The sequence below is a fragment of the Sarcophilus harrisii genome, chromosome 2, assembly GCF_902635505.1.
Source record: "Sarcophilus harrisii chromosome 2, mSarHar1.11, whole genome shotgun sequence".
NCBI lineage: Eukaryota > Metazoa > Chordata > Mammalia > Dasyuromorphia > Dasyuridae > Sarcophilus > Sarcophilus harrisii.
The window spans coordinates 483,325,402-483,345,666 of NC_045427.1; the positions used below are offsets into that span (position 1 = coordinate 483,325,402).

The window sequence follows — 20,265 nt, forward strand, 5'->3', positions numbered from 1 at the left end:
TTTTTATACTGATGAAGTCATAGGTCCTGTCCTTCCTAATCCTGTTTATTATTTTACTAAGTATGTATGTTCCGACTCTCCTAGAGCATATAAGCTTCTTGAGGGCAAGGACAGCCTCACTTTGGTTCTGTACTCCCCTCCTCCAATCTCTAAATTAGTGGTTGATTAACAGGAGTTGTCACTGTCATTTCTGGAAGGACAGGGACACTTTAAAAAAAATGGGAAAAGGTTGGAAAAGTAAACTGGCTGTGAGAATGCATCTTTGGTCTTGTTCCTAAAATTCCTGCAGAAAATCTTTTCCTTGCAGTAAGCTGCAAATTCTGAAAACCACCAACTATCACTGCCAGCAGGCCATAGTTTCACTATATATTTGTTTGAAGCAAGACATTAGCTCGTCAGGAAAGGCAGCCAAGACTTCATTGGTTCTGCAAAGTGTGATATACACCTCAGGTGTTTCAAAGCCCAGTGGACTTTTCCTGGGGAGGTGAGAAATCGGAACAAAGAGCTCAGCTGTCATCAGTGGGGTGATCTCCTGGCGGAGACTCTTCCCTGTAAGATAGCAGGTGCAGAAGCTCTAAGAGCCCTCACGTGAGGGCATCAGTCTGCGCTTCGCTAGGCTTTACAAGTTCAATTGCTAAAGTCGCCTCCGTCCCCTCTGCAGACCCAAATCCACTTCGGCAGACTCCAGAGGGCTTCCGTGAGAAGCCAGGATTTTGTGGTTAACAAATGAACAGGAGTCCGAAGGAAGCAGGTTTTGGCACATGGTTGTGGCCAAGAGGTAAGTTACCACGTGGCAGGAGCCCGAGTCCTATCTCCTCTAAGGCCAGCCCATAGTTTCTTTGGTTTACTTGCATACCCTAGGCATACTTTCTTGCAGAAGCATCTAATTAGTACTTGTGGATTAAGAACCTGGGCTGCCCAGTCCTAGTGAGATAGAGATTCAGCTTTTTAATTACTTAACTCATAATTATGTAATTACTCTGGTTATTTGGGCTTAAGGCATTTGCAAGTCTTTGAATAAGAAGGCAAAGGAGGAGGATTTTAAAGTCTAGTATTAATGTAAAGGATCTAAATTGAAGCAAAGCCTGGAACACTACCACTAATTAGAATGCTAAAAACCACTTGCCTCTACCTGGGATGGTTAAGGGCCATACACAAAGGATCTCCTTGGACTTTTACTATAGCTAGTTGAAGGAAGCATGATAGGTGCTACCATACTGGGAGGTAGTTTGGTACAGTAGATTTGGATGAATGAATAAATGGACTTGAAATCTATTGAAAAATAGGTGGACTGAAATATTTCCTACACCCCTGCCTGCATTTGCAGACACAATCATTTAACTTTTCCAAGTTTCAATTTCCTCTTTTTATAAATGGAGAGGATTGGATTCGATGGCTTCTTAGATCCCTCCCAGCTCTTTATGATCCTAAGAGGCTCAAGAATTGCTAGGCAAAAGAAACTATAGTATGGGTATTTCAAGTGGCAAAATGCATAGGAAAGAAATTTTTTTTTAAATTTTTATACCGAGGTGGTTTAATTTTAGGTCACTTTAGTGTTGGGCATCTGTCAGATGATAATAATTATTACAATTTTAATATACTTTCAGGTTTCCAAAGTACTTCTGGAACTGGTGATGAAAGCAATGCTAGTATCATATAATTATACCCAGTTTATAGGAGAGGAGACTGAGATTGAGGCTTAGATAATTAAATGACAAATAACCAGATTCACACATATTTAGGACCTGTAGGAATCAAAATGTTGAGGCCTCTCAGACCAAGCTCCTACTACTACCTCACAGATATGGAGCTAAAATTCAGAAGTGAATCAAATGGCTTCTCTCCAGGGAACTACTTCAAGGAATCTTTATGTCTGCAAACAGGACAAACGAATTTGTATTTTCAAGCTAGCATAAAGGCAGATGGCTCCATCAGGAACCTAAATAGAGCTCAGAGAAACGAGCAAGGGGCAGCACCTCCGAGTTGGTTAGTTAAGAAGAGTTAAGAGCTTCTCTTTTTCTTTCTTACTACCCCTGTGGCTCCAGGTGCCCAAGGAACATTCTCTGGCTGATTTCAAAGCCTCCTTTCAAACATAAATAGACATATATTTTAGCAGCTGGAGGACACAGAGCTCTCCGATAAAGAGCAGTGGGGTAAGAACAGACAATGACAGTCCCATTACATGAGCTCAGCCTCTTGGGTCCTGCCAACACAAATGTACAACTCCCGGGCCAGTTTCAACCTGATGAAGCTTTAAGGCTGATTTCAAAGAGACTGCTCTGCTTCTACCCTCATTTCAAATGTAGCTTCTGGCTAGATTATGCTTTACAAAGACAGAACCTATAATGGCTATCTTAAAGAACTAGCAAATACCCTCCTTTGGGCAAAAAAATGGGAGTGGTCTACTGGAGAGAGTGCTGAACCAGGAGTCAGGAAGACACGAATTTGAATTCCACTTTGGACCTTCTGTCCAACGCTATATGACTGGGAAAGTCACTTCATCTCTTTGCTCAGTTTCCTCGGCTGTAAAATCTGGGGATTTAAAGAAGCGGTCTGTGCTTAATAGACTCTAAGTCTTCTAGCTCTGAATCTATGCTCCCATAATTAGGATACTGAGCTTGGACCTGGGTTTGAACTTGACCTCAGTCATTTATCAGATTGTTATAGGGACAATGGCCAAGTACTCTAATCTGAATTCAGATTTCCTCAAAAAACAGGGAACATGATGCTATATAGAGTGTTATGAAGATCAAATGGGATGATACAAACAAGGTGTTTTGTACATCTTAAGGTATTCTGTGCCACTGTTGTCGTCGTCACGATCATCATCATCATCATTTCCCCAAACAAAATGGTTTTCTATTATGGAAGGAGACTACTCTATGGGAGAAACCCACCACTTTGCCAGCACTGAGGAATAGCAGGCCTGCTTTGCCCCCTTTTAGGCCCAGCCCTCTCCCAAAGGCTCCAGACCATCACTGGCAGGCATCACTTAGGTGACTCAACAGAAGGAGTTGCAGTGGGCGATGGAAGCCAAAGGGGGGCCTCGAGGTTGGCAGACTGTAATTATGAAGACTGGAGCCCATCCAGGACCCCGGGGGTCGAACGCCTGCCCAGGGAGGAAGTGAATGGCAGTTTCTGGATTTCTATAGCTTATCTAAAACAATACAAGGCTGAGGCATAAACAGAGCTGGATTTCCCATTCCCCCCCCTACTCCCAGAATGCTGCTGAAATGTAAGGAATGATTTTCATCACTTTTTTAATCTCGGAGACAACCCTCATAAAGCAAACAGGAGAGAATTGTTATCTCTGTCTTCAACCTGAGGGAAAATGGAGGGCAGAAAGTAGGTAACTTGGCCAGGGCCCCACAGCTGAGAGCTCAGCTTAGTGCTGCTCTGGATCAGTGCTCGACTGCTGTACCTCGGGACAGTAGCTCAGCTCTCATCTCAGGGTCAACATGACCTATGAAAGGAAATCTTGGAGGCAAATGTCTACTTCATCCATACTAGGTAAATATATACATATATATCTTGCTGAGGCAGTTAGGGTTAAGTGACTTTCCCAGGGTGACGCAGCTAGGAAGTGTGAAGTGTCTGAGGCCAGATTTGAACTCGGGTCTTCCTGACTTCAGGACTCTATCCCCGGTGCCACCCAGCTGCCCCCAATGAGTTAATTTTAAAAGGAAGAGCAAGATAATAATGTCACCAATAGTAATACCTACTTTTGGGGGTCCAGATTTATGATTTTATCCTTGTACAGAGACAAAAGGAATTTCTCCTCAGTTTCCTCTGCCAAGACAGATGGGAGTGTCAGTCACCTGGAAGCGTGCAAGCACTTAGGTGACTTAGGTCAGAGATGAGACTTGGGCCCAGTTCATTCTAACTCCAAACCTGCTTCTGCCCCTCTATTGCCCTGCCTCCCATAGCTGACAAGCACATATGGCCCTACGGGTCACAGACTATTTTTACCAACTTCTTTTCCTCTATTTTTGGAGAGAGATCAGCACAAACTCTTTCCCTTGCTCCATTTTTCCTGGCCTGTCTGCCTACTCTCAGGGCAACTGGCAGTGTTCTGTTCCTGGGGTCTGCTTTAGCCCACCTGTAGCTCAGAACTCCAACCTCAAGAGAGCCCTCAGCCTTGGCCTTCCCAGCTGCAGGGACCGCAGGTATCCCCCACACACCACTGGAAATGGGAAAGCCTTCTCTGAGCTCAAATCCAGCCTCAGACACTTTCTGGCTATGTGACCCTGGGAAAGTCACCTGACCCAGTCTGCCTCAGTTTCCTTCTCTGTCAAATGAGCTGTTGTGAGAAATGGCAAATCCCTCTACATCTCTGCCACATGAGCTCACCAAGAGTGAGAACCGACTAAACCAGCATCACAAAGCATCTACTTGCCTTAGAGAGGGGAAAACTGGATGCCCACGGTCACACTGCTCAGGATTGGAGGCCGGATTTGGCCCCAGGTGTCTCTAACACCAGTCTCCTTTACTACAACAGGCTGGCTGGGTATCAACATGTTCTGTCCCCCAAGTGGGGTGCTCACTTACTAATGGGGATCCAGCAACACTTACCCAAGAGGTAAAACAAAACTAAACAGACCATGGGCCTAACTTCTAACGAGTTCTTCCTTTTCTTAAGACTCCTATAGTAACTGATCCTGGTTGTTCAGTCACACTCAGCTGTATCTGGCTTTTCATAGCCCCCACTTAGGATCTCCTTGGAGATCTGGACAACCGGGTTCATTCACCACTTCCTTTTCCAGCTCATTTTACAGATGAGGAAACTAAGGCAAACAGGGTTAAGAAACTTTCCCAGAGTCACAGAGTTAGTGAGTGTCTGAGGCTGGACTTGAACTCAGGATGATGAATCTTTGTGACTCCAGGTCTGGAGCTCCATTTACTGAACCATCTAACTGCCCCCAAACTGGTCTCTGATATAAAGAATAAAGATTCTACGTCTGCTTGTAATGGAAAACACAATCATGCTTATCTCCTTTCTGCTTTTGTTCTTCACAAAGAAATATCTCTCCCTTTTCTATGCGGATAAACACCCAAGAACATAAATTCTAACAAGCCAGGAATAAAGCTACATGCCTGTGTCTATGGCCAACACCAGATCTCTCTTCTAGCTATGCTAAGATGCAATCTCTGTGTACATTTTTACACTCAGAAGAGTAGAAAAGGAAAGGAACAAGAATTTGGAATTCAGAGAGGGGCAAGCTGACTCTCGAAACTCTCCCATTTGCAGTGGGAGATTAAGAAAATGGAAACATTCCTGGGATTGTTTTTTGCAGACCCCTCCCCCTGGTGCTGTGGTTTTTAATGAGGCATCAATTCAAAAAGCAGATGGGAAATGACATCAGTGGCCTGTAACAGCCAGAGTACCTTTGCATTGGTTTCTTACATGAAGGGGCCTGCTCCATAGAGATAATGACAAAGATAGGCAAGACCCTTCAAGATGAGCTGTGAAAGGCAACTCTTTGTTCCCAGGCCTTTAAGAAGGGAACAGAGGTAGGTCCACCAACTCTCAAACCAGAGCACTTTCAATTTGATCTCTATTGCCTTTCTCCCTCAAATATCTTAAATGTCTGGTAGTTCTTACTATTAGAGGCAGCGTGAGAAGCCAGGAGGAAGGGAAGGAAAAATGCTAAAACCTTTGTTGCTGAAAGAGGCCACAGAGAGGGAGCCAGAGGAGATGGGGAGGTTTGCAAAGGTGGTCTATTTCCTGAAATTACCGACTTTCAGCAAGACAGTTCTCTTCCCCTGGTGCTACTAAAATTCCTTTTGGAATTTCTATCAAGAGCAAGGAAAGTGATCACATTACCTTTTGTGGGAAGAGTAAATTAAAATAGAGAAGGTGAAGAGGGAAGCATATATGAATGGGACAGGGTTGACTACGACTAGAATTTAAAACAAGGGTGGCAAGTTGTTTTTCTAGGAGGTTGGCTGCTGCAATCTGAACCAGCCACAAGCCATGGCACTAAAGCTAAGAGGAGCTTCTAAAACTGTTAAGCAGAGGTTGGTGGATGCAGGAGGATGATAAGAGAATAGGAAGATCAAGGGACCTTCCACTAGAAGGAAATTCCATGGCAGATAAGAGAAATGAAATAAACAGATGGGGGGCTGTTGACATCTTTCTCAACACTACCCACGGTCAGGCAGCACAATATGTGATTCAAAAGCATCACCCGCTGAAATGTGTGATTAGGGACGAGTGTCCTCAGTCAGTCCTGCCAAGCAACCTCACATCACAAGCTGGATTACTGCACTTGTTATTGTAAATGTTTGCAAACTAAATGGTGGTGCTGGCAAACAGGTATTGCTCCAAGAGTGGTGCTGCTTCCAGCCTCTCCATTCTCCAGTTCTACACATCTGCCAAATTGCTGTTCTTACAACACAGATCTGATTTCCCTCTCTTTTTCTCTCCGCCTCAAAAACCTCAAATGACTTCCCATTGCTTCTCACATAAAATATGGCTCTTGTTTACCTTTCTGGTATTATCGCATATTATTACTCCTATCACATACTCTGCTCTGATCTTCACTGTTCCCTGAATTTAACATTCCAGTTCCAAATTCTATGCTTCTGAAAAGTGGTCCTTGATACATAAAATACCTTCTCTCTCCTCACTTCTGCCTTGAAGAATCCAGTTTCCTTTGAAACACAGTTCAACCAGCTATCACCTCTTAAACCGTATCTTTCCTGATTGCTGTAGTTAGTAGCATTTCTCCCTTTAGAAATTATTTTGTATATTCATTATAATTGTAATGTTAACTTTATTCTTGTTGTGCTAAATTTAATGTTTACAAATGCTTTATAAACATCATCTTATTTGATTCTCACAACAGACCTAAGCCTGGTGATAATATTTTTCCTATTAAGGTTCAGATTTAGTGACTTGCCAAAGGGCAAAAGAACAAGTAAATATTTCGGGCAGGATTTGGACCCAAGTATTCCTGCCTTTGTCTGGTTCAACACTCAACTGACTACATCACAAAGCCTCTTAAATAACCACTTTGTAATTGCTTTAGTATATGGTGTATCCTGTTAGAATGTAAGCTTCTTAAGGGAAGCGTCCATTTTGGTTTTGCTTGGTATCACCAACACAGGGCGTGCAACACAGCTAAGGGACTAGAGAATTACACTAACTTAAACACTATGATAGACAAAATTCTACTTTTTCAGGGTGAGGACCAGGCACGTGATCTGTCTGGAATCTGGAAATGGGAAACTCCTGGTGGGGACAGAACTCTCACTACCAAGGCAGATCAGCACAAGGCCTGTATTTTAAAACCTCAAGGGCTCTTGACCAAGATCACATATGTGGCCAGTATGTGAGAGAAGTGGGACTTGAACCCAGGACTTCTTTCTCAGTCTGAGGCTGGCCCATTACCTGTCTACTATATCTGTAACTCAATGGCTTTCTGTTTCAAACTGTGAGGTTGAGTCAATCTTTCTTTAGCGTAAAACACAGATTGGGTAGTGAAATTCCTTTTCTCTATTTTTGTAACTGAATCAAGGGACAGAGCTCACACTGAAGGGGTTAAGTGACTATCATTTTGGAACTGACTCACCTGATGGCTCATCTGAGAGAATGTAATCTCCTTTAGAGCAGGGACTGTTTCTTTTTTGTCTTTGTATCCTCCAATCTTAGTACAGTGGTTGACATATAGTAGGCACTTAAATGGTTGCTGATTGATCTTTTGATGTTTTAGAGAGCACTGTGACAATATGGAGAAGACAGCTTAAAGTGTTATTTTAGAAGAAAAATGCAGTGGCTTATTCATATTACCAATATTAATGAAATCAGGCTTACCGAACTGGCCAATGCCTGAGCTTCCTAGATTCCCTGACAGAATGGGGCCACTCACTTGCTTATACTCTAAGCTTCAAGCTGCAGATATATTATATAAGGAAAACAACTCTCATGTGTAACTGGCTCTTCTACCTCCAGACCACAATACCTAATGCAAAAGACATAGGCATCAATGGAGAAGCCACATAGCATGTTGGAAAAGTATAAGAAAGAAAATCAGAAGACTGAGTTTAAAATCTCAGATTTTCCACTTATCTGTGTAACCTTGAGTGTAAATCCCTTTCCCTCCTTCCAGTCTCAGTTTATTCAATTGTGTAGTAAAAGGCTAAACAAATCAACCTATTAAGACTTTATGCCTTTAAGTCCTCTGACCACATGAGCTAATTTGCAAAAGTAGAAAAGAGTGGAGTGGGAATGGGTTCAGAACTGGGAGTCAAGTAGACCTTGGCTTTGCTCCAAGAACTTGGGCAAGTGCCTTCTACTCCGGAGGTACTAGTTTCCTTGGGTGTATATCAGGTAGATGCACTAGAGGGTCTCTAGGTCCTTTCTAGCCTTAATAGTCTGTGAAACACTTATTCTTGCCTTGAGACCTAAGATGAGCATGTGAAGATATCTTTCATGATGAGGACTTTCAAAATCACCTCTGATAACTAAACAATACTGTATATAAGTATATCTCCATCAAGTTTCATACATGCTATGAAGTCTACACAATTATTCATGTATAATGATAATGATTATTTGGGACATTCAGAAATACTCAGAAGCGCTCTGACCCCAAGTAATAGGATAATGGCTTTGGGCAATGTAGAACAGCTGGGTTCCATCACTTTTCTCTCAAGTCTACATGCATGCAAGTTGGCTCATTCAGAGATTTAACAGACTGTCCTGATAAACTTAGATTACAGGTTAGGTTAAAGCTTAGCTTAAAGGCAAACTCCTTTGCGATGCTTTCCCTAAGCCTGACGAAGCAAAGTCTCTTGTATTTATATTGCATCAAAGATCCAGAGTTTGAAGGGCCTATGAGGTCACTTAGTCCAATACATGTTATCTCCCCTGATAGAATATATGTTCACCCTTTAGCACCTAGTACACCTAAGATACTTAATACTTATTAATCAACTGACTGATTTGTGTCTAAGACAATTCACTCCACTCTGTTCTATAGCCACAGCCTATAATCCCTCCCCCTAACATCTGTAAATAAGGGAGAAAGGGAGGGAGGGAAGATGGCAGGAATAAGCATTTATATCGTGTCTATTACGTGCCAAGCACTTTACAAATATTATCTCATTTGATCCTCACAACACTCCTAAGAGGTAAGTGCTATTACTATCCCCATTTTAGAGGGATAATTGAGGAAATGGAGGGAAACGGAAATTTGTGACTTTCCCAGGATCACAAAACTAGGAAATTCTGAGGCCATTTTTGAACTCAAGTCTTCCTGATACTAGCCTGGCACCCTGCCCACTGCATCAACAGCTGCTTGCTTCTGGCTGGGTTTTTGGTCTGTGTGGAAATCGGTGGATGGGTGAGATCGAATTTGAAACTTGTATTGGAAAGATCATTCAATCTTATTCCATTTCAAAGGTGAAAGGATCTGGTGTAAAGAGCACTGGGAGTCCAGAGGCTTGGGTTCTTGTTTTGCCTCTGTGTGACACTGAAAAAAAAATCATTTAACCTAGGAGATGGTCACTGAGGACCCTTACTTATAAAGTTATAAAAACTTATAAATTATAAAAACTTACTTCCTCTCTATGAAACTCAATTTCCCTGTTTGTAATACAGGGGTGGGGAAAAGAGGAGGACTGAGCTGGCTTCTGAAGGACCTTTTAGCTCTCTATTCACAGCTGATTCTACTCTAGATAGAACAAGAAGAGGCAGTTAGGTGATGAAGTACATAGGATGTGGAAGGTGGAGTCAGGAAGAATCCAGTCTGAATTCTGATTCAGGTGCTGGATAGCTGCATGATGCTGGCCAAGTCAGCCTCTGCAGATAGGATGAAGCCTAAGGTCTATTGTGGCTCTAAGCCCCATGATCCTACTTCATCCCATCCTCAAAGAAGCAAGAGACTCACTGGTGGAGGCAAGTGTTTGGTGAAAAGGCACTTCTAGGACTTCTTTTAAAATACAATTAACCAAGAAAATGCTCCTGAGTTTGCATCCATCCAGCTGGATGATTCTGCAACTTGAACTATTCTTAGGCAAAAGAGGTCTTTGTTTCTTTAAGAAGTCAATTATGCACTTTTCACACAAAAACCCCAGCTCTTCTACCATGCTTTGTTACGGGAGATTTAGAATAAACATAGAAAAACTGGCCCAAGAAGCCTTGTAATTAGTCTAAAACACACACACACACTCTTTCTCTCTCTCTTTCATACTTTCAGACAAGTATTTCCTTTACCAGCCATTCCCTCCCAGGGGGCTACATTTGAAACAAAATGAATAAAATCAGTATTCTTTTCTAACAGCTAATCATAAATTAATGTGATAATATGCTAAAAGGTTATCCGTATGTGAGGCTTTATAGATTACAAAGAGCTTTTTTTTGGTAAAAACTTCATGAAATGAAGTAGTGATAAATCCATCTTATAAACTGGAAAATCTCTTAAAAGAAAGTTCTGTGACTTGCCCATATTATATAGCTAAGTAAGGAACATAGCCAGGACTGAAAGCCACATCTCCTATCTCACTGACTCAAAACTCAGAAGGGACCTTAGCAATCATTCCATCTGATCCTCTAATTTGAAAAAACCCAAGTCTGGGAATCTTTAAGTGACTTTCCCAGGGTCATCCATTTGGTGAGAACTGAAGTCTACCTTCAAAATCAGGTCTTTGGGTTTCAGTTTCTATGTGTGGTTTAGGTTTTTTTTATTACACAACATGTTGGTCTTCTATTAACTTCTTCAATGGTATTGAGTCTGCCTCATCATAGATTAATGCCCAGGGAGCAATAAAGACCCATCACGCAAAGGCAGAAGAAGGGTCTGAGCCCCCTACAAAGCTCAATGGTCACTCTCATGGATCAAGCAGGAAAGAGAGGAAAAAGAAGGGGAAGGAAGAAAATAATGATGACAATCCTTATGTCTGTGAGTTTACAAAGCACTTTCACAAACATTCTCTGATCAAAAGCTTACTGTGTTTGTTCTTCTTTTCAGGTAGAGGAGGTGGTTTCTCGGGGTCACCCATTGAATCGGGAGCAGCAAAATCAGACACAAAATTGGCTGAAGAGCCTCCTTGCTGGAAGGGGAGGACAGCAGCGAATGGCGTGAATGATCCTGGCTGGAGGGAGGCCGGGTTCTGGAGATCATCCTCCATGATATTGTCATATTGGGAAGGGTGCCTCTCATAGGAGACTCTACAGCTGGAGCTGGAGCTGTCCGTGGTCTGAGAGGCTGCACTCCTCCGCTTCTTCTCAGGCAGGGCAGGAGGTGTGTCCGTAGGATGCCCCATGGGCAAGGGATTGCCAAGCTCTGGCTGTGGGGAGTTGCTGGGTGGCAGCTGGAAAGGACGTCCATGGAAAGGAGAGCCAGATTCACCAACAGATTCTGGCAATGGGCTAAGGTTACATGCTACTTGCTGAGGTATCTGGTCAGCAGTGGAGAGGTCTTGCTGTAGAAATTCATAATCAGGGTCATAGTGATCTATATGTAATAACAGAGAAAACAAATGCATCTATTATCCAAGAGGAAAATCAGAATCTTTCTCCCTCTCTCCTTCCACTCCCCTAATTCTCATTACCACACTAACCACCCTCCATATCTTTAATATTAAAAGAAAAAAATAACTTTGCTCCCATCCATGTAGCAGCTTTCTGTAGTCCCCTAAATTTTTTTTGAGGGGGGGGGGCGCATATCTTGCCAAGAAAAAAATAGCAATATTTCCTATTTATATACTGTTTTTACATTATAAGATTAAAAATCAATAGAAGGAACCTTAGAAATCATTTATTCCAGGGATATATAATTGGGAAATGATTAACAAAAGAAATAAAAAATACAAAACAAACCAATTTGTGGTTTTCTAAATCAACATGTGGCCTCTAGGAATACAGTTTTTAAAAATTTGCCACCACTGATCTAATCTAACTCTCTTAATTTTACAGATGAAGAAACTAACGTTCAGAGAATCCTGGACCACCTTGTGGAGGTTGATATGACTGAGCCCTGGACTTTGGAGATGAGAGACACCACAGCCTACGGGTCCATAGAGCAACTTCAAAAGGCCCCTTTATCAAATTAACAAATGTTTTAATTAGACAGCTGTAAAAAAAGCACCTCCAATATTAGAAGAAAAAATGTTTTTGCTACTATTTTCAACTAGCCCCTTGTTACAGAATCAGTCATCACTATAGGAATGCAGAGCAGTACACCAAAGGGGAAACTATACCATGTAACACATGCTCCTCCAAAGCTCCTAGTTTAGCTGTTGTGGTATACAGACATGAATGTCTGAAATATTTTTCCAACTTTTTTGTAGCTCCCCTGAAAGAGGTTAGTAGTCTTTTTCAGTGCTATCTGTAGCCCCACAACACCACATTGCTTTCTTAGAAGCAGGTTCTTAAAGAAATGATTTGGACTTGAAACTGGGTTACGGTTTTAGGAATAAAATACATGATACATTTACATTAAGACCACCACCAATGTTAGGAAGTTCCTGCAGATATATTTACAGATTGAAAGCAGAATAATTTAGTGCAGAGGGGAAAGAATTAAAGTACAGGTTATGCCTTGTTGTATCCCCTCATCCTCAAAGTTCAAGCTTTCCTATTCTGAGCTTTTGCTCATATTATTCCTTGTACCTGAAGAATGCCCCCTATCCCTTTCTCATCTCCAGAGATCCTACTCATTCCTCAAGGCCAAGGTCAAATGTCATCCACTTTTAAGAGCCCCTTCTTGCTAAACATCTTTGATGATCTGTTGATCTCAGAGCAGAGCTATACATAAAATACAATATACTTGCTACATTCTAAGTGGAAATAGATTTATCTGTACACCTCTTATATCCCATACTAAATCACAAGCTCCTTGAGAACAGGAACCATGTTTTGTTTCTTACACAATGCAATGTAGGTGCGTCAGATACTCCTATTGATTAACTGTGGTTTGGATGAAAAATAAAACAATCATGATGCTGCTCATGGTTGTTGTGCTACATGTCATCATAGCCTTAGCAATTATCATTAGCAATATTTTCAGTGCTTGTTGAATGAATGAAGCACAGATATACAAGGTAATCCCAAAATCTTAGAGCAATTTTAAGTTTTAAGAGGTGGTAAATATTTAGATAAACACAGAAATAACAATTACATCAATAAACAACAAACAAATAAATACTAAATAGCTATTAAAACTTAAAACTTTTCTAAGATTTTTCCTATACAAAGTCAGCCTAATTCCTGCATCCATAAAATCCTACTCAAAATTGAGAGGCTATGAAGATAGAATGGATATGATAGATAGAATGCTGGATCTTGAGTTGGGAAGACCTGAATTTGAATCCGGCTTCAGATCCATCCTAGCTATGGGATCTTGAGCAAATCAATTAAGTTCTTTTGGCCTCAATTTCTCATCTATACTTTTTTGTAGCTCCCCCTGAAAGAACTCAGCAGTTTTTTCAGTGCTGTCTGGAGCCTCACAACACTGCATTGTTTTCTTAGAAGCTTAAAAGCCAACCTGATAGACTCTAAGGTCCATTCCAACCCTAAATCTAATAATCCTATGGAATTTATTCATTGTACATGAACATGAAGCAACAAAATTACAGGTCCACAAATGAAAGTGAGGGGACAGAGGCCCAGATGAAGAGTACTGTTAATTCTCAGCAGACTTAATATGTAAGTGGGATATATTATTGTAGATGTGGACACCAATAGTGATGGTGGAAAACTGCTAAAGAGGAAATCATGTGCTCGGAGGTTTCTGGTTTTAGCGGCTGTACAACAGCTCAAACTCACCTAGTGTTTCACAGCTTGTATTCCTGGAGCACTGGCCACTGTCCCGGTCCAAGGAGGACAGCTGTTCGTCGGACTTGCTCAGCTTGCCGATGCTGCTGCACGGGGAGAGGCGAGGGGATTCCCCGCCATATGAATGGCTGCCCCCAGACAGCCTCCTTTGGGCATAACAGTCCACATCAAAGTCCTTGTAGGAAAAAGGATGAGAAATTCAAATCATTCTTGAGAGATAGTACGAGTTGATAAGAAAGGGGCAAAGTAGGGGAACTCACAGAGAGAAAGGGGAACATTACTGAGATGTTCCCAGCTTCCTCATTCCCTCCCCCCATCCCCTTGCAATAGGTTACAGGAGGAAGGTTTTCAGCAGCTGCCCCACTAAGGAATCACCCTGATGCTGTGTTGTGCCATGGTAGGGATGCTGAGTTCCTGAAGGGAACCCCAAAGAAGTACACTTTTGTCTTTGTATAACTGGTGCCTGGAATGCAATAGATGCTGCATAAATGCTTGGTTGACAGGTAGGATTCCCACCCCTCACCCCACTCCCAAGCTGAAAAACCTTCTAACATGGGTACACTAATAGACTATGGGCTGTGATTGCCAAAAAAAAAAAAAAAAAAAACCCTCCAAAGTATCAGAATGGTTTGCCATTTCTCCAGCTCACTTTACAGATGGGGAAACTGAAGCAAATCAGGGTGAAGGGACTTGTCAGGGGTCACACAACTAGTAAGTGTTTGAGGCCAGATTTGAACTCAGGGAGATGAATCTACCTGACTCCAGGCCTGGCACACAATCTATTACACCACCTAGTTGCTCTCTAACCCACTGAAATCTATTTGTGAACCCCAAGTTAAAAATCCCTACTGCAAAGTCTGTGTTTTCTCAATTTAAAAAAAAAAAAAAATCTTTTTAGAAGAAGGTGGAGAGGCAGAAACATATTTTGTAAAAACAGTATGTCTAGAGGTCCTGTTTTTTCATCTACACAGTGACAGGGGTGGGAGAGTTGGACTCGCTGATCTTATAGGTGCCTTCCAGTTCCAGATTTAGGATCCTACCAAGTTTCTCCAGTTAAGGTCTTTCAGATGCTACAGGACATTTCCAAGAGCAGAAAATAACTACCATGGCACTGTTTTCAGCTTGCAGATGATCAAAAGCCAAAAGCTCATCCTATCTCCCCATTTTCATGGCTGTGACACTATTACCTGTCTATTGATTCCAACAGGTAAACTTGAGCCACTGGTGGCCCGGCTCATGGGTGCAACCACAGCCACTCTGGTGGGAGATGGTGCCGACTGCCTCTTTTTGGGTGGTAAAGCTGGTGGAGGACTGCAAGACAAAAGAAAATGCCTCTTTAGTGACCCCAGCAAGAAGAAAGAGAAGGTCTCCTCTCCCATTCTAGTCAAAGACACTCACAAGGATATTCCCTTCCTCTGACATAAGCTGGTTAGCCCCCAAAACTTTTCCCCTACCAATGTGTCCAGATGCAACAGTCAGGCTTGAAAATTTTCCCAGTGACAGCAGAACCCAATAATAAAGACCCTGCCAAAATCTAGATAAATCAGCCACATTGTAAAGTCAAAACTTCACAACCCAGTTTTCACACCTAACTGCAACTCTCACTTCTGCCAGATGAATCCCTATAAATAATAAGAAACCCCCAATCAGTGGACTCTTATTCACTCAGAATCAAGTGCCTTAGCTTTCACATGGCTAAGATGAAGAGATGGAGAAAATGTCTGATGAATATTTCATTTCAAAGTCATGAAGCCCAATTTTTAAGTAGCAAGGAACTCAATCAACAACTAAATTCTTCGCTAAGTCACATTACCCGCATCAATCAGGTTTTCCAGCCATCAATGGTGGCAGGTGAAGGCTGGAGAAAAGCTTGGAAAACAGGAAGTCAATGAGGGTCATGTTACCTATTATCCACCACTCGGATGCCAGGGAGGGGGGGCTTGGGAGGAGCAACCTCTTCATCCATGGAGTCAGGATGCAGCAGCTCCGTTGATTGGGACATACTAGTTGTCTTGTTGAGAATCTCCATTTCCCGGTCAGTCAATGGGAGCTCAGGTTGGCTGTGGAATTTAAAGGAGAGATGGGGGTTATGGAAAATCCAAGTGGACTGAGCCCCAGGTAGGAGAGTAATTTCAGAATGTCACAGGGCAAAAAGCATTTGGATCTGCTTCCCCTAAGAGGATCTGGGTTCGAGGCTTGGCTCTGCAACATGCTACATGTATGAGGCATTCGACTTGTCCGAGTCCCAGTTTCATCATCTATAAAATGAGGCTGATGAACTATGAAGTCACCCTTCAACTCTGAGTCTATGCTCCCATGAATGCATATGTATAGGAATACACATTAAGAAGAAAAGGAAGAAAAGTGCCTCGGGAATGGCAAACTGTCAGAATCTTTCTACAGAGGCTACACAGCACAGTAAGAAGAATAAGGATCTAAGAGTGAGTAAAGAAAATGGCATTCCAGCCCTGTTACCCTATTCTAAAAGGGCCTCAGTTTGCTTATATGTAAAATTAGAGTTTTTCAGTTTCCACAGATTCTAAAATTTTATGAGTAGAAGCAAGATACAACTGAGTAAGGCACTCAACTTCTCCATAATGTAGCCACCTGTTCTAATATGATTAACAATGTGATGCAATTTCTTTGCCATTCCCCTCAAAAAAAAAAAAAAAGACAAAAACAGCCCCAGACCAAAAAACAAATAAATAAATACCCACAAAGCTCTCAAACTTTGGAGGAAAAAAAAGATGTTGGTCATCCAAACCTTGAGAAGGTTTGTCATTATGCACATAAACAAAGTAATCAAATAATGCATTTCTAAAGGCCACTTCCTAAACACTCATGGCCAGGCCCAACTCAAAAATTTCTATATCATCTTTTGGGCAGTGAGTTTCTAGAGTGAGGACAATAAAAGCAGATGCATATCTTACATTAAGATTACAAAGGGCTTTCCTTATAACCCCGTGACATAGGTGATGGAGATTACCTTTCTAAATAAAGGCACAAAGGTTGAGATGGGTAAAGAGATTGGATGGATAGGTTTGTGCAGCTAGTGAAGCTGGGACTCAAACTGAGCTGCTTGGATTCCATGTCCATTGCTCTTTCCACTATCCCAAGCTACTTCTTATAGATCTAGGAATGTAAAATTAGGAGGTCATGCAACCAGAAGTAACCCATTTCCCATTCCACAGCATGACCAAATTTGGCTACTGTTTCTCTCCTGGCTATAGGGTTCTCGTGTTAAGAGCAAGGATGAGGAACTTACCTGTCAGTTTTGCAGGCTGGTGAGCTGGGCTTAACTGGACTTGTGGGAGATGGATGCTCCTGCTTCTCTATTGTGAGCCTGACAAGCTCCTAGATCCAAAACAAAAAAGTGATGAGGCAAGCACCAATGAAAGGAAACTCTCTTCTCATCTCCACTATCACTGAATCAACCTTCCCTTTAAAGCTAAGTTTTTGGGCTCCTTCCCTTCTACTTGAATGTCTTTTGTTTCCCAAAATGCAGATACTGCATGACTCCATAAAGAAATTACCATATGTAATTAATTGAACTTCCTCCCAAAATCTCCCCTCCAAAAATACCATTTCATGTTTCATGCCAAAAGGTTTCCAAAGCATAAAGTTTTCTGCTTTTCGAGGAAGAAATAGTCTACTGCTTTGAAAAGCCAGAGATGAATGTGCTATTTAATGACCAATGAACTCTCTATAGAGCAGGGATGCTTAAATCTTTTTGTAGGTGGAGCCAATCTTTAAGTTCCTTAAAGTCTTGAGATTACATATTTGTATTTGCATGTGTCCCTACCATGGGCTGTTGGTTGGAGTTTCTGAGTAGGGAAAAGAAAGGAAGTGAGTCACATCATAAAATAATAGTAACTCACATTTATATAAGTATCTTAGATCAAGAAGTTAATGGGATTCCACAGACTATCTAGTCTGACCCCTTTAATTATAGCTGAGGAAGTTGAGGCCTGAGTTAGGGAGATCTGAACTCAGGTCCTATGACTTCAGAGCCTTTGTGTGTGTGTGTGTGTGTGTGTGTGTGTATGCTGGGGGGTGGGTGTGTATATACACACATACATATGTTAGAAGGCAAAGAGAAGAATGTTCTGACAATAAAAAAACATTTTAAGAAACTTTCTGAGAACAAGAAAGGATAGTGGGTGAAAAAAAAATGACAATAGCACTTTCAAATCTTAATAGAAAAGCAAGGGGAAAAGAGACTGGTATTTTAATTTCTGAGTATTGTGCTAATATTATTTCTTATTCCAAAATTTGCAAAGAAAATGGCAATAAAATCCTGTCCATGGACCAAATAAAGATGGAGTAAAGTGAAGAGCTATCAAATTAACCTTAAGTACAAAAGCATAAAGTACACAAGGAGATTAGGGCCACCAGATTCCCATAAAATGAAATTTCAGTGTCACCAGATTCCCATACAATGAGATTTCACTTGAAAGAGGTATTTGGAGTTACTACTCTCCCATTCTAGAAGGGGAGGACACTGGTAGGAGAAAGGGGAAAGAGGTAAATGTTAATATTTCCCTAGGAATCATTAAAGTTTTATAAACATTTAAAGGGCAACTACTTCTTTGGCTAGTCTAGCTGAGAAGCAAGAAGAGGAGAAAAGAATATGATTATCCTGCTGTATGTATATGCCCAGCAATCATTAAAACAAGGATTCTTCCCCACGATGCCATTGAGGAAAGTCGGCATGTCATAACTACAAAGGCCAGAAAGCTAATAAAGCTGTTACAAGAGCAGCTAAAATGAATTCTGTTAACTTTTGTTGCAAAATGGTACTATCAAATTAGAGTGAGGGAAAGGATGCTATGTTGAGATTACTGACAAGCCCTAAACAAGTTTTTGGGCCAGAAAATGCATAGGAAAGCTTTTAAAATCATATGCAGAGTGAAGGGGCCCAATGAAATGCTGAGTAACTTTTCATATCTATTGAGAGAGTAAAGAAGTGTCTCAAAATTTCATTAGAAATTGGAGCTGTAACTGGGAATGGTTTCATGTGGGGTTAGAAGTTTATTCTGGGTCTTTTTTTGGAAAGGGAGCAGTTTGTAGAGCCCCAGTCTAACCAGAAGTACAACTGCACCAGGAGAGAGGTTAGCATGGCCCTTGTCCCAATAAAAACTTAAGGGGAAGCCCTCCTCTCCCCAGGAGGCTCCAAGGGACAGCACCAAATGCAGCTAACTGCCTTTGGGAGGCTCCCCTCCTCCACCCCATATCAGCAATCTGAGACAAAGGCCTGGCCCTTCAGGGAAAGTCAAGCTTCTCTTAAAAATAAGAGTGGCCATAGCTCCTCAGGAAGTCAGTGGCCAATCTCCCTTGAGAAAGGCAAAAACATCTGAGGGATGGAGAACCAAACATGTGCCTGAGTTAGGAACTTCTGACTTCTAAGGGGATACCTGCAGCCCCACTGCTAAAACAAGAAGCAGGAGCTCATTTCCCTGTGAGTAACTTCCATGCCTGAGGGGGCCGACCACGTCCTTTTTGCCTCTATTTTCTTGGCTCTATGAAAGGATGCCTTAGGAATCACTGTGGCCAGTGGGGTCTGTGTCCAGATCACGCGGGACACAGCCTTTCAAGACTCCAGCCAACAGTAATGGGGTGGGGGGAGGCAGGACAGAGGATATCAGCTTGACTCTGGGGAGTGACTGCTGGTCATTTTTGTTCCATGGGTGCATAAGCATCAACAAAGCCAAGTAGGGTCTTTCAGAATAAGTTCCTTTGCAGGGCTAGTGCAGCCCGAAGGCAGTGGCCTTGGGGATGGGACTGAAGGTCATCTGTTTGCTCAAGCTTCTACTTTACATGTGGGGACAAGAAGAGTTTGTTAAATTTTCATGGAGCTGCCTCGGCAATGTCCAGGTTGGCTGCGCCCCTTGACCGCACATTCCTAGCATCCCTCCAAGCAAGCTGATGGAACTGGCGTGACTTGCAGAGTTTGGAGTCCGGTACATGTCCAGAACATATTCTTACTGGTCACTCTGAGTAACAAGAGAGTGCCATAAAAGATAACCCACAGACAGCTGCACTGAGATTGCAGAGACACTGGGGTTCCCAGGTTGACGCTGAATGCCTGACTCAGGCACGTCACCCTACCGTGTCCCGTCCTCCCTTTTCCTCATCTGTAAATGAGGGCTTTGGGCCGACTAGGTAAATTACGCAAACACACCTCATTTTCTTCAATGAGTCCAAGTCACCAGGCCTACATGCAGGAGAAAGTGATCAGAATGTGAAGGGCGCTGGGTGCCATGTCACAAGAGAAGACTGCTGTGAGGAATTGGGGAAGTCTAACCAAAGAGGGAAGCATGGCTGCCATCTTCAAGTGTCTGGAGGGATATGGTAAGGAAGGGGGATTAGTCCCAGTGGCTGGGAAACCACAGGAAGAGAACTACACCGGATATATAAGCAAAAACACCCTCACAATTAGCACTCTCCAAAACTGGGATGCGCTGCCTTGGGAGCTAACAGTTGGT

General features: G+C 42.2%; 1 protein-coding gene across 5 annotated transcripts in view; it reads right to left on the bottom strand.

Moving 5' to 3' along the window:
• Positions 1-20,265, bottom strand: part of RAPGEF1 (Rap guanine nucleotide exchange factor 1) — a 183,053-nt gene that overhangs the window by 55,979 nt on the left and 106,809 nt on the right. For all 5 annotated transcript variants that reach the window (XM_031954875.1, XM_031954876.1, XM_031954874.1 and 2 more), the window contains 5 exons: positions 17,046-17,134; positions 15,685-15,840; positions 14,968-15,091; positions 13,772-13,955; positions 10,953-11,459 (listed from right to left, as the gene is read on the bottom strand). In XM_031954875.1, the coding sequence (XP_031810735.1) occupies positions 10,953-11,459; positions 13,772-13,955; positions 14,968-15,091; positions 15,685-15,840; positions 17,046-17,134 (1,060 nt within the window). The remainder of the gene's footprint in view (positions 1-10,952; positions 11,460-13,771; positions 13,956-14,967; positions 15,092-15,684; positions 15,841-17,045; positions 17,135-20,265) is intronic.